At 40.3% G+C, this 15,217-nt stretch overlaps 1 protein-coding gene across 1 annotated transcript in view; it reads left to right on the top strand.

Moving 5' to 3' along the window:
• The window catches only part of Uchl3 (ubiquitin C-terminal hydrolase L3), a 49,756-nt gene continuing 34,539 nt past the window's right edge, over positions 1-15,217 (top strand). The window contains exons 1-3 of the mRNA XM_036199503.1: positions 1-130; positions 233-244; positions 13,234-13,362. Of these exons, the coding sequence (XP_036055396.1) occupies positions 89-130; positions 233-244; positions 13,234-13,362 (183 nt within the window). The 5' untranslated portion in view covers positions 1-88. The remainder of the gene's footprint in view (positions 131-232; positions 245-13,233; positions 13,363-15,217) is intronic.

The raw sequence follows: 15,217 nt of genomic DNA on the forward strand, positions 1-15,217 counted from the left end.
GGCCGGAGCGCGCGGGGGCGGAAGCGGCGGCGGCGGCGGCGGCGGCGGCGGCGGCTGTCAGAGCTGGAGAGCGGCCGGCCGAGCAGTCATGGAGGGTCAGCGCTGGCTGCCACTGGAGGCCAACCCCGAGGTGAGCGCGGCCGGGGGGCCGCAGCCCGGGGCCCAGCGAGTCGGGAGGCCGGCGCCAGGTGGCATGCGCGCGTCTCTAAAACCCTCTTCTGTCTCGTTTCAGGTCACCAACCAGGTGAGTGCGGTGTCTGTCACCCCGGACGGACCCCGGCGTCCTTTCTGCCTTCCCCGCCAGCCTCGTCGCTGCTGGCCTTCGCCTCTGCACCCCCGAGGAGGATTCAGGGATCTCACCCCGGGAGGGTCTCCTGCCCCCTCCCCCCGGTCTGCGGCCGTGGGCGGCTCCGCCCCTTTCAGGCCACCACCTGGCTCCTGGCGGTGCCCGTGAACCTCTCTGGCCCTCCTCGGCCGGACCCCAAGTCTCCAACGCCGCCTGGGGCCTTGGGGGTCCGAGGGTTGGTGAACTCTCACATGGTATCCCCCGGTCCCCTTCCCTCCTCGTATGTCTCCTGGCTGTCGCGTTCCAGCATGTTCCCTGCCCCTGTCCATTCTAGGTGACTAATTTGCCAACACTTCCCGACTCCCGTCCCGGCTTCGTAAACTTGCCCACCCAGTTTTCTGGCTAATTCCATCTAACAACCTGAACCATGAAATCACCTTGCAGTAATCTTCTCTTGCACCATCAAGTTGCTTCTCTTCCCTGCCACGCCCCCTTTCTCTTCCAGTCTTTAAAAACCGTGTAGTTGCCTTTTGTACCATACAAAGCCCGGTTTAATCATTGTCGTGTAGTTAGTTCTTGGCCACCTGCTACTCTTAAAAGCAACTTTGTTTTGGATACTGAAGATTGGGGCAGGGGATGGCAAGTGGGGATGCCTATCAGCCCCCAAATTAGAAAAACAAAAAACAAAAAAAAAAAACTATTAGTTTTAATTTTTATATTTGCACAGGTATGTATTGTCTTAGTTATACTGTTTTTTTTTTCTCCTGCTTTCAACATGTAGTTCACCTTCGACCATGCTCTTAGTTTGTTATGTAATTTTCTTTTCTTTTTTTTTTTCCCTCCGTCTTAATCATCACTAAAGGATAAAGATGTATCATCTACTTTAAAAAATGTTTTTGGAGGCCAAACATCGTGGCCCATGCCTGTAGTATCAACATGTGGGAGGCTGAGGTAGGAGGATTTTGAGTTCCAGCCCAGCCTGGACTGAGACTGTCTCAAGCCTGCTCCTCACCTCCAGTTGTTGGTTTTGTTTTATTTTTAAGTGGATTTTGGTTTTCAAAGCTTTTAAGCACATTCCTTATGTAAAGCATACAGGCTTTATGTTGGATGTGACATTCTTTGTCTTTTTTCAAAACATTCTTATTGCATTTATTTATTTTGTGTGTGGATGGGTGATGTGCATGTTCAGAGGCCAACAGTTCACTCCTTCCCTCAGATGGGGCCTTGGGATTAAACACAGGTTCTCATGCTTGTTGCTGGCAAGGGCCTTTACTCACTGGCCCAGCTCCCTGTATCTTAATTGAGTTTATTGTGTGTTTTTCTTACTATCTCAGTGCTTACCTCCTTAGTAAGGTTCGTATTACTGCTCACAGTGCCTTTTCCTGAGAATGTCAACATTCTTTGCTTCTTACCTTTTTGAGACTTGCTCCTCTCTTTTCCTAACACATTTTATTTTCTTTGTCAAGAGAAAAATCGTAAGTCTGAAGAAATCAGAATTTGCAACTTCTGTGCATAGAAAGAGATGTTTATTCCAGTTGTAATCCAAGCTCATTTTTACACTTTACTGATAGGAAAATATCTTTCGTTCCATTGGCCTGTCTTTTTACCACTGTCATCTTAATTGTAGCTTTCTAAGTCCTCAAATAGTGTGAATCCAACATTGTCCCTTTTGAAAATTTGTTTAGGCTTTTCTACTTACTTTACCTCTCAGATAAATTTTAGAATCCTTGTCAGTTTCTACAGAAGTTGATGGTGAGGGTGTCAAGTGGATAGATGTGTTTCAAGGAATGAATCTTTATTGCCTTGGATCTTGTAATCTCTGAAGGAAGTGTGTCTATCTCATTACTTAGTCCTTTGGTTTCTTACATCAATGTTTGATTGTTTGAACACATTGCTCTTGGAAAATTTTGTTATATACCTACAAATTTGATGGTTTTTGGGTGTTCTTGTGTAGATGTAACTGTCTTGTTAAATAAGAAACACAGAGCCAATGGCAGAGTTAAAAGCAGTCTCTTGTGGAGAGGAAAGACAGAGCAGCAGTGAAGGGTAAGGTTTTCAGCTCTCAGCTATTGCTCTGACCTCTTGGCTTTTAACTCTGCCATTGGCTCTGTGTTTCTTATTTAACAAGACGGTTACATCTATATTCTTGTAAATGGTATGACCTTAAAGTTTTGTTTTTGAGTTCTTTGCTATGTATGGAAATCTAATTTAAAAATGTGCTCATATTCTCTACCTTGCTAAATCCACGTATTAGTTGTGGTGTGTCTCCCCTTTTGTGGGTTCTTTGAGGATCTCCAGACAGTTGTGTTGTCTGCACTCAGATGCTTCTTCCCGTTCTGAACAGCTTATTGCTCTTGGAGATACCTTACAGCTGAATCTGAGGCATCTTGTTTCTCATCGTAGTTGGGGAAACATTTACTCTTTTGTTCTGATTGTGGCAGCTATAGGTATTTTGTAGAGGCTCTTCCTCAGGCTAAAGAAGTTCCCACTTTTTCCTAATTTGTAAAGGTTTTTATTATGAATTAATGTTTAATTTTCCCAAGTGATTTTTTTTTTTTTTTTTTAGCAATTCTTGAGATGATCATGGAAATAAGTAAGACTAATTCTGTATAAAAAATAAAGGAGCAGAGATATGGCCATTATTACTCTGGTGCCCAAACCATAAGAATAGAAACTGTGGACTTATATGTCTTGTGAATATGGCTCTAAAAGCCTTCAACACTAGCTATAGAAAAGCATAAGCATATAACCAAGAGCAGCTTTTTCTTATATTGAAGAGTGATTTACCATTCAAAATCAATCAGTGTAATTAGCCTTATCAATTGATTAAAAAAACCTTTAAAATGATACTATTTATTGTTTTAAGTAACCAATAAACAAGTTTACATAACTGGACACTTAAAGTCTATGACTCAGCTGATAGAGAACCTCATTCCTGATGACTTTGATGAATTATAAAATGCATTTATTTATATTAATTAAATGTTTTGAGGTTACCTTTTGCATGACCAGTTGTCTGAACAGGTGCTAGTTATGCTTTGGTGGTTAAAATATTCTTGTTTTTCTATCCAATGGCAAGACAGAAAGTAAAGCAAAATAAATCTTTAGCAATTGTTATAAGTGCAATGGAAAAAATTAATAGCCTTTAATCCCAGCACTTGGAAGGCAGAGGCAGGCGGATCTCTGTGAGTTCAAGGCCAGCCTGGTCTACAGAGCTAGTTCCAGGACAGCTAGGGCTGTTACACAGAGAAATTCTGTCTCAAAAAACCTTAAAAAAAAAAAAAGAAAGAAAGAAAGAAAGAAAGAAAAGAAAAAAAATTAACAAGGTCTTGGGGTTGGAACTTAGGTTGGATAGTTATAGGATGCCCTTTTGAACTGACTTAACCAGAGATATAACTGTATGCCGTATCTGCTGTGCTTTGGTGTGGCTTGGTTTAAATTTTTTTTTTTAAGCCACATATGGTGGCTTGCAGGTATAATGCTAGCACCAGGGGGACTGAGGCAGGAGAATCAAAAGTTTGAGACAACTTGGTTTACAGAGTGAGACGGTCTCAATTGTTTTTCCCATTATTGGATAATGTGTTTTTATTTAGAAAATGGGCAACTGTCTTAGTTAGCTTTAACCAGAATTTTTGTGTTTCATTGGTGTCCATGTTTTGCACAGGACTAGGGATGGAAAATGAGTAGAAATTTAATTAAATGACTAGTGATTTGGAGATTTATCCCAGCAGGTCTTGAATTCACAGTCCTGCCCTTGCCCGCCTCGTGTAGGTTACAAGCACCACACCTGGCCCACCCCTCCCTGGTTTTTCTTATTTCTTTAGCCTAATGGGATCACAAGAGGAGCCTAATCTTGATTTCACTGTGTTAACCATCTGGCAGTTAAAGGCCTTATTAACTCTTAGTTTGAGCAAGTACTGTTTTATTCTGTGATGATGCCTGGTGCTACATTAGAATACTCATTGTATGTCTACAGCATGAAGGTTAGTGTTAACTGCCAGGTGGTATCTAGTATCCCCCTGTCATAGCAGATCCAGCAGACAGTGACCCACCCTTCCTTCCTTCCTTCCTTCCTTTCTTCCTTCCTTCCTTTCTTTTTTTTTTTTTTTTTTGTTAGTATCCTGTCAACCCCTTTAAAGATATTTTGCCATGCTACAGATTGGGCTTAAAATAAAATCATTTAAAAAAAGAATTTAAGAATTTAAGCTCTACCTTATTTACATATATATATTTAAATAGGTAAAAGTAGCTGGTGGAAAGTTGCAGATAACTGAGCATTAAGAATTACAACTTTTTAAAGAATAGAATAAAGATCCAAAGGCAGCAGGAAGTATAGTTGATATCCTGGGTAACCATTATACTAGACTTGACATGTCATTTTTTTGTGATTCAAGTATGGTCTGTCAGTCTGTCTATCAATCCATCCATCCATGTCTGCCTATCTGTCTGTCTATCTGTCTAAGTTGTAATTTAGAAAAATTACGATTTTTTTAAAAATAGGGAACCTCCCTAGAATTATTCTTAGTTGTGATGTTACTGAGGAAGTAACATTTTTTTTTTTTTGTTTCATATCTAAAGGAAACTTAAGCATACTTTGACATAGTTTTGCTATTTAATGTAAATGCTCAAAGGTGGAAACAGGGTTGGAGACCATCTCCTAGATGATTACCAAACAATAATAGCGTAGTTCTCTTGTAAGTAGATCCCACTTTTGGGAAACAGATGAGCAGGCCTTGATACCCGGTCTCCCGCAACTTCTGCCTCCCTTCTGTTTCCTGCTTTGTAACTTCCCCAAGGCATCATCTGTCTCTGCTGGTGCTACACCACCTCTGTCCTCTTTGTCTTCACTCTTGTCTAACTTGCTTCCATCCCCACCATTTCCTAGTGCCTCAGTTAGGGTTTCTATGCTCTAAAGAGACACCATGACCACAACAACTCTTAGGAGGAAAACATTTAATTGAGGTGGCTCACTCTCAGTTCAGAGGTTCAGTCCATTTTCGTCATGGTGGAAAGCAAGGAAGCGTACAGACACACAAGGAGCTGAAGCTGAGAGTCCTTACATCTTGATCCAAAGGCAACAGGAAGTAAACTGTCTCAACAGGTGTGATTTGAGCATAGATGAGACCTCAAAACCCGTCTCCACAGTGACACAGTTCCTCCAACAAGGCCACACCTCCTAATAGTGCCACTCCCTTTGGGGCCGTTTTCTTTCAAACCACCACACATTGTAACTACTTTTATCAGTTTACTAGTGATCACACTTCTGACTTACCCATGGGCTGCTTTTCTGTTACTGTGTCTCATGGCCTTTTAGTGGTATTGGAAGAATAACTGTTCTATCCTTCTTGAAACATCATGCTTCCATTTGACTTTTCTGATCATTGTGATTTTTCTAATTCCCCAGTTATGTCTTAGTCATCTCCCTTCTGCATGCTATGGAGTTCCTCAGGAATTCCTCTGTGAGGTTAACCTTGATTGTCAACTTGGTGTGTATATCTGTGATGAGGACTTTCTAGATTAGGTTTACTTGTGGGTATCATTTCGTGGTTTGGAGTCTAGGACTGAAAGAGAATGAAAAGTGGTGGGTGAGGTAGCTCAGCAGGTGGAGGTGCTTGCTCCCAAGCCTGGCGACCTGAGACCGATCTGTGGGACCCCCAGGACAGAAAGAGAGCACCAACACTGGGAAGTGCACACACACTGAATGTTTTAAAGTGCAAGAAGAGGAGCTGACGGCAGCAGTCTCCCCTCTGCTCCCTGACTAGTCACAGAGTGACAGCTGCTTCATGTCCTTGCTGCCATGCATCCCACCACGATGGACTGTAACCTCTAACTGGGAGCCAGAGTCAGCTCTTCCTTCTTTAAGTCGTTGTCAGGTGTCTGGTCACAGCGTCAAGAGAAGTAACTAATATGGTTCCTTCTAGATTAGCAATCTTTGCCTTGCGCAGTTTTCTCCTAATGATGCTTCCTGATATGTTGCTTTTATACTTTGTCATCACATAGATGGTCCAGTATCCCTCTCAGCTCTTGTGTATTTAATTACTTCTTTGATATTCCCATCTGATACTTATAATACCTCAAACTTGATAGAACTGAAAAAGAAACGTGAATTTCCATCCTCATACTTCTCTAAACTGGTTTCCTCCTCTGTCTTCCAAAGATATCGCCAGCTATCCTTTGCTCAGGCCAATGTTAGTGACTCTTCTGCCTGACCATGCTGTTTGGAAGATGCCGTACTGTGTGGCTTTGATTCTTTAGTTAACATCTCTTCTACATGTGTGCATCCTGAGACCATGGCTGTCTAAGCCTTTTGTAGTCTTCTGATCTTGAAGATTGTGTTCAAAGTGCAAGCCACCATCCTTGACTCTGTCAGCTGCTGTCGACGTCTGACTACTTGGGCTTATTTTTCTTCCCTAAAACCTGTTGTTTGTGTGCTACCATCTCCACTTTGGGTTGGTCTTAGAAAATGCACACTACATCTTGTGATCTGCTTCAGACACTAGCGGCCTTCACTGCTTGTTGTTCAGAATACCATGCAAGCACCTCTCACTGAGGCCAGATAAGGAGGCACTGCCCATCTCTGCCCAGGCTGCACTCCAGTTTTTAAATGCTGAGGCACCTCCCACTTGGAGTCTTCCCTTGCTTAGCCTATCCTTGAGTTGTTTGACTTGAGATATTTTATGGAAGCTTTTTTTTTTTTTTTTTTTTTTTTCCCTCATTTATGGCTCAATTTCAAGATGAACCAGTTTTTCTTTGGTGACATACTTGTTTTTCTTTCCTCTTTCTTCCCCACTCCCCTCTTTTCTCATTCCTTGTTTTTCTTTTTAGATAGGGTTTTGTGATGTAGCTGAGGCTGGCTTTGAACTCTCAGTCTTCTTGCTTTAGCTAAGATTGTAAGCAGGAGCCACCATATCCAATTAATTTCTTTAAAATTTTTACTATGTGAAATTATCTTACTTGTTTGTGTTTCTTTTCTCTTTGTTTTTTGGGTTTTTTTGTTTGTTGTTGTTTTTGAGACAGAGTCTCTTTCTGTAATTCTAGCTGTCCTGGAGCTTGTTTTGTAGACTAGGCTGGCCTCGAACTCAGAGATCTTCCTGCTTGTGCCCCCTGAGTGCTGGGATTAAAGGCGTGTGCCACCCTGCCCAGCTATGTGTTTATTTTCTTTGCCACTAAAATGTAAGTTCTTTGAGAGGAGAGAGATGGCTGGATGGCTGAAATGCTGTGAGTGTCTCATGGCCTCAGTAAGCTGTCAGGACAGTTATCAGAGAGTGAGCGGCCTTAGAAAGCTGCTCTCCTGCTCTGGAAAACTGTTCTCAGAATTTAGTGTGCTAATGAATCCTTTCCTGAATCTTTCAGTGAGCAAAATTCTCTCTTCTAAGGTGCTTTATTGTATTTTTTATTATAGCAATGAGAAGAACATTTAATTAGTAAAAGTGTTATTTATTTTTGCTAGAACAGATTTGCTTTCTTACAACTTTTGATTGTTCATCAGTCCTTTCATTCAGAACATCTAGAACAAATGTAATTGCTCTTTCCTGACATTACTAGAACTGAGCCCAGGGCTCAGTAATTTAAGTCCTATCTGAACATGCTCGTGTGTGTTACTTTTCTGTTGCTGTGATTAAAATGGCTTGACCAAGACAACTTAAAGAAGAGTTCCAGTTCCAGCGGGAGAAGAGTCCTTGGCTGTGGGAACGGTGGCTGCAAATGCTAGGCAGGAGGCGGGAACAGCGAGCTGAGAGCTCACATCCTGAACCCCCAGCACAAAGCAGAGCAGACAGTAGGGCCAGACTGGAAACAGTCAGAGCCCGCTTCCAGTGGTATATTCTAGAGCAAGACGGCACCTCCTACATCTCCCCAACCACCACCACCAACTGTGTGGCCAGGTGTTCAGATGCGTGAGCCTGTGGGGACATTCTCATTGAAACCATCACACCGTATTTTCCACTTGGACATTTCTCTAAATACTAGGGTCTCTGGTTGTAGTCTTTGGGGTCCTCCTCTTATCGTTAGCCTTTATGAAAGGGAATGCTGTTCAGGGCTCCTCCATAATCTATGGTGCATCATCTTGGCTTGGTACAGAGGGCTGTTGCTTTCTTGTCCTGCATGATGCTGCTTCTGAGGAAACCAGCATTGTGTCTCCCTTTGATAATGTTCACTTAGGCCATATTGAGCCTGCAGTGAAGAAGAAAATCTCTTTTTTCTTTTAACTTTCACATAAAATATTTTCAGTGATTCCCTATTCTTGGGTTGAGGAAATTTGATCTTGTTTTATTTTTAGTCAGCCTGTTAAAATTCATTTTGGGAGTTCCTAAGCTACGATTTCTAATTTAACTTATTTCCCTAGCTCCATGCATAACAATCACTACTAGTCTGCGGTTACTGGTGGTGATATGAAGCAGTTGCTAGACAAGTGTAATTAAGTCATAATTCCACTCATTAATCAACTAGTAACAAGCAGGGGCAAAGGCTGTCTCGAGTAGATCTTTACAGCAGAGACAGTGTGGTTGTCACTGCACACTTCAGAAGCTGAGGCCCTGTTCTGTCTTCAACTCCACTGTCTCTAGATCAGGGGCAGGGAGGGGGTAATGGGGAGGGGGGTGGTCGAGGACACGCAGGGATGGGACTCCAGAAAGCAGTTTTTGGACAAGGTTGAAAGGAAACCGATTCTTCTCCATTGATTTTTACTTTTTTTTTTTTTTTTTTAAGGAAAAACTTCTTTATTTTATATATTTATTTGAGACTGCATCTGTCTGTATAGGCCAGCTGGTCTTGCTCTGTTGACCCTCCTGTCTCAGCCTCCTGAGCGCTGGGACTATAGTTGTGTGCTCAGTGCCTGGATTTAACTATTCCTCATCTGGTGACAAATTTGTGGTAGAACATAAAGAATGTTAACTAGAGGCTGTTTTTAGGACTACTAATTTATTATCGTATCACAACAATAGTAGTGTACTTAAATAATATCAACACTGCCTAGATTTCTTATATAGCATCTCCTTTTACCAGGAGGTATTCTCTTAAAACTAAAATTTTTTTTATTCCAGTATATTGTAATTTATAAATTATCTTTCTCAATTTGATCAAAATTTTAGAGTTGTAAAATTTCAGTGAGCTAGTCAGTTAGAATTTTGTGGTGGTTGTTACTTTATTGTCCAGTATTTAAACTAGAAAAGACAGAAGACTGTTTGGCATTAGAAATTATAAACGTCCGATTCGTGCTTGATTCAAACAGTAACAGTTCTACAAATGCACATACAGGCAATTTCTTATGTTGTTGTTTGTGAAAACGTTTCTTGGGCACAGTTAATTTTTGTTTTATTCCTTTTCCTTTTTTTAACCTGCAGCTCACTAATTTGGATACACTGGCCAGCAAGGCCCAGGGATTCACCTTAACCTGCCCTGTTGTGGAGGCATTACAAGAGTTTGCACCATGCCCAGCTTTTTACATGCATTTTGAAGGCTTGAACTCAAGTCCTCAAACAACAGGGAAGCAAACACTTTACCTCTTGAGCCCCCCCTAGTCCTGAGTTTCTTTTTTAAGACTACTATTTTGAGTTTCCTCTTAGTTTTGGAGATTTAAATTAAAATATGTTCTAGTCCTATAGATTTTGTAACTTACTGATTAAATTTGACTATTATAAATTAACATATTTAAAAAAAGACAGTGAAAGTCTATACACTGTTCAACTAATTGTACTTGACCTTTTACACAATTTATCTTTTTAAAATTTTCATATATTATTTTAAATACAGAGTTGGTGTTTGTTTTGTATAGAAACAGGACAGTGTCATAATTACTTTGTTGTTGTTTTTTTAAGACAGGGTTGCATTGTGTATCCATTGCTGTCCTGAAACTCACTCTGTAGAACAGCTTGGCCTTGAACTCAGAGCTCTGCCTGCCTCTGCCTCCCAAGTGCTGGGTTTAAAGCTGTCTGCCACCATGCCCAGCTGTAGCACTTTAAAACTGTTTATTCCTTGTATTGTGTGATGGTTTCCAGTCAGTGACTCCTGGCATCCTGGAGCCAGAGGGTATATATAGCTAATATACTTAATAGATACTAATTGAATTGAGTTTCTTTACGTTATATTATTTAGTGGCAGGAGTAAAGAGAAGGTAAATTGTCACTCTTGTTAAGATTTAATAATTTTTATGATTTAAGCTAGTGGGCTCTTTAATCTTCGTTGTGTTTGTAGCTTATTCCTGATCAGTCTGATTACTACAGTTGCTGCTGTTAGATGTTGAGTCTTGCTTGGCGCTTGTTTTTGTTGTCTTTGGCTGACATAAAGATTTATATTGAAGTTTCTTTACAGTAACTGAGCAGTTTTGTCCAGGTTGCTTTCTTGTTACATTGTTTCTTTATTTTGTACTACACACATGGAATTACTGGGTCATATGTGTCATTTTGTGTAACTTTATATTAGTATGGTTTTATGAGCATCAAAATTAACAAATTTAAGCCCTCTTTAGGTCTTATAATTAGATGTTACAAGTTGGGGTACAGCCTGGTTTTTCCAGATTCTTGGCATCTTCTTCAAAGCACTGAAATAAGTAAGTGCACATGGATTTACAAAGATAGCGGGAATACTTTCATTTAAAATAAAATGATGGAATAGGTGAGGTACACTGTTGAGGTAACAGCGGGCCATGTGACTAAGTCCTTCAAGAGCCCCATTTGTTTGTGAATTCCTTTTATTAGTTCAGGAGAATGCGAAGTTTAATTACTAGGGGTGTAGTTGGGTGGTTCTCTATTTTGATTGACAGGTTTTAAGTTATGATCATTTCTGCACTATATACATCCTTTCCCATAATGCATCTGATTTTAATAATATGCATGCCAAATTATGCATGAACATAAAAGAGTAAATAGAGGAATCTCCCTAAAAGTTCATTTTAGGTACATAGTTTGTTTTACTGCATATGTACCCAAAAGCAGTTCAGACTGGATTGTCCTTTCCTTTCTTTGTAGTGAGCTAGCTGTGCATGGTAACAGGTTGCTAGGTACATTCATTGTTCAGAGAAAGGGGTATTTGGGTTTTTTATGATTTATTTATTTTTATGTGCATTGGTGTTTTGCCTGCATGTATGCCTGTGTGAGGGTGTCAGATCCCCTGGAATTGTAGTTATAGGCAGTTGTGAGTTGCCATGTGGGTGCTGGGAATTGAACCCAGGTCCTATAGAAGAGCAGCCAGTTCTCTTAACCTCTGAGCCTTCTCTCCAGCCCGAAATGGGTATTTGTGTAGTACACAAACGGCTGTCAAGTTTGTTATCAGAAGAGAGGTGGATGGCTAGCCCACACCAAGTAGAGTCCCAGGTTTGCTGAACTCCCCATGCTTGCCTGCTTCACAGATGTCAGTCTTGTCAGGGTAATATGCAGAGTTGATTTAATGAACATCACATTGTAGATAAGGAGCTAAATGTCCCAGTCTTCTTTAACTGGCAGAAAAAGGAGTATACATTGAATGTTCAGTGTAGACGAATTTCTAAACGGTTTTATTAAATAAGAAACACAGAGCCAAATAGAGGAGTGAAAGCTGTAGAGATCAGGGAAATAGTGAGAGACACCAGCTAGCCTTAACTCACTACGCCACTGTAGCTTCCTAAGAGAGAGAGCTACTTCCTGTCTACCCAGGCTTTTATTGCCTTGCTCATTATTCTGCCCTCTCATTGGCTACCTCACTTTCTTGTCACTGTCTGTCTGTGTATACCTCCAGGTCTCTATGGTTGGTACTGGGATTAGAGGCATGTGTCAACACACTTGGTTATTCCCTACTGTGTCCTTGAACACACAGAGTCTCTGCTTGCCATGTGATCAGATTAAGGGCATGTGCTACCACTACCTGACTTTTGTTTATGGCTGGCTATGTCCTCTGATCTCCAGGCAAACTTTATTTATTAACATACAAATAAAATATCACCACAATGCAGCATGAACAAGCTTAAGTAACATGCAGTCATACAGATGGCAAAGTTATCTATTAAAGTGTATTCATTTCAGTTCAAGTAATACCTGGTTTGGCCAGGTATATGTCCTTAGCAATGGGAAAAGATAAGAATTTCTTACATTAACACTGAGCCTTTTTAAAATATTTTTTGTTTGTTTGTTTCTAGGTAGGGTTGAATATTAAGACTGGCCTAGAACAGTACATTTAGAGGAAATGAAGAAGGGGAAGGGATATATTTTCAAATATGCCTGTGAACGTTACTAACCCTGAAATTATTAGTAATGTGGTGAAGAATGGACAAAGCAGAGAGGCCCTTGCTTTCTGTGTAGTTCTAGACCATGCAGCTTGATGGAGAGGCGATGTAATACATGCCATATACTTTTTTCCCCCAGAGATTCTTATCTGCATTTTATTTATTTATTTATTTATTTATTTGTTTGTTTGTTTTGCCTGCATGTGTGTCTGTGTGCCATGTTACTTTTTGCTTGTTGATAAAATACTTAGCTCTCTTTCATTAAATTCCAGGAGTTATTTTTGGCTATCAGAGTAAACTGTTGATGCACTAAAATAATTCATTGTTTAATTGATACAGTAAAGGCTGGAAATAAGTTCTTAAGGTGACTTGTATGTATTTTGTGAAGTCCTGGCTAACATACTCAATACCAAAGTAATAGATTTTGAGAACAGATTTGTTCAGTATGTTCTGAGTTTTAACTGTTATGTGATATAAATTGCTCTTGTCCTACCCTGCTCACTGTAGACTTGCTTTCCTGTGTTTTTTCACCTCTCAGACTGTGGTGTACTGACAATAAGGATTATGTGTATTTATGGTGTGCATGCTGTGTTTTGACAGTGCCGTCCTCTTCATTCTTACTGAACACCAGTAGTATTTGGTCACAGTCCTTTCCATGTACTTTCTGTAGATGCTGCACGTACTTGTTATCGTTTCCCTGTTAACATTCTTCAGGTTTTCCTTTACCACTTAACTTCTGCTGCTTTCCTTCTAGTTCCTCAAGCAGTTAGGCCTGCATCCTAACTGGCAGTTTGTCGATGTGTACGGGATGGAGCCCGAGCTCCTCAGCATGGTGCCAAGACCAGTGTGTGCAGTGTTACTCCTCTTCCCCATCACAGAAAAGGTAATTGCAAACAGACACAGAGTTTCTGATAAATGCACATTGTTGACACTGAGTTAAAAATGGTCTTTAAAAACAAATAATGCCTTTTTTGCATATAATCAGCAAACTAAGAAGTAAGGAAATCTTAAGGTCTCATTAAAATAGAGAAGATTTAGATAAATGAGGATTTAAATAAAATAAAAGCTTTAGATTAAAGATTGACAATAAAGCTCTGTGTTGGTCTTTTCCCTTCAGCTGTTTTCGCCTTGGCTTTGGTTTAATGTAGCATTTAATAACATTCTCATGAGTATTCTTTGTTTTTGTTTTTGTTTTGCCTTGGCTTTGGTTTAATGTAGCATTTAATAACATTCTCATGAGTATTCTTTGTTTTTTGTTTTTGTTTTGCCTTGGCTTTGGTTTAATGTAGCATTTAATAACATTCTCATGAGTATTCTTTGTTTTTTGTTTCGTTTTGTTGCTTTTTTGAGACAGGGTTTCTCTGTGTAACAGTTCCAGCTGGCCTGAAACTCATTTTGTCAGTCAGGCTGGCCTCGAACTCACAAACATCCTCCCACCTCTGCCTCCCAAATGCTGGGGTTAAAGGCATGCCCCACCACTGCCTGGCCTATTCTTTGAAATTTTAAGTAGATATTATAAAACATATGAATAAAGAATATTCAGGTTTTAAACTTATAAAGCATATAAGCTATTTTGATTATGTTTATAAAAAACAGACCTTTGTTTATTTTAAAGAAGTAGGGGAAACTGATAACATGGATCCTATTATTTTCAATACAGACTTAATTTGGGGAACATTGCTAAGCTTAGATACGGTTTAATTGGCAGAATATACTGAGCATGAAAAATAGCTACCTTAGGTCTGTTTTGAAATACTAGTCTCTGCAGTTCTGTGTGCATGAAGTGGAGTTGGAACGTTAAGTGCAGTTTATAACATCCTTGTAGTCTGACTGTAACCTTGGAACACTAAGATGAACTCAGGCCTTGTGAAAACAGAGATGTGCTTGTGGCGGTGTGGGAGAGCTGAGATGTGGATGAGTTGACAGGTGCACACTCAAGTCATGCTGCTCTGAGGACAGATCTGCCTAGGTCACCGAAATGCAGTGAGTTGCTTCTTGGTGACACAGATCCGTAGTTGCCCTGAGGATAAATAACACTGAAGGTCTTCTGCCTCCTCTGTGAGCGCTCTACAAAACAAATTACTCAATGAACTGTTCTCTCCATACTTGTAACAGTCGTAGAAATTTAGTTAGGATTTTTTCCTTTTTCTTTTTGAAACAGGGTCTCACTATATAGTCCTGGCTGACTTAGAATTCACTGTATAGAACAGACTGACCTTGAGCTCACAGATTCCCTGTTTCTGCCTCCAGAGTGGTGGGATTAAAGTGTGCACTGCGTAATGGTCTCTGTAGGAGTTTCTTTTTTTTTCTTTTTCTTTTATTTTATTTTGGTTTTTTGAGACAGGGTTTCTTTGTAGCTTTGGAGCCTGTCCTGGACTAGCTTTGTAGACCAGGCTGGCCTCAAACTCACAAGATTCACCTGCCTCTGCCTCCCGAGTGCTGGGATTACAGGCGTGATCCACCACTGCCTGGCTAGGAGTTTCTTAAATTACTAGTTTTAGATCAAACAAATTTAGTGATGGGTTTTGCTGAAACTTATGGGAGAGTTAAGACAAAATCTTACTGTATTAGTCCAGTGTTGTCATCTTTTTTGATTACTAAATAAACAGTTAGAGATCGATCCTCAGACTCCAGGAGTAATGAGCCATAAAGAGAGAGACAGAGAGACAGAGACAGACAGAGACACTTGTTTATAGCTTCGGCTTCTTATATTTTATTTTCAAATAGGATCCCAATAT

Source organism: Onychomys torridus, chromosome 9, assembly GCF_903995425.1.
Source record: "Onychomys torridus chromosome 9, mOncTor1.1, whole genome shotgun sequence".
Taxonomy (NCBI): Eukaryota; Metazoa; Chordata; class Mammalia; order Rodentia; family Cricetidae; genus Onychomys; species Onychomys torridus.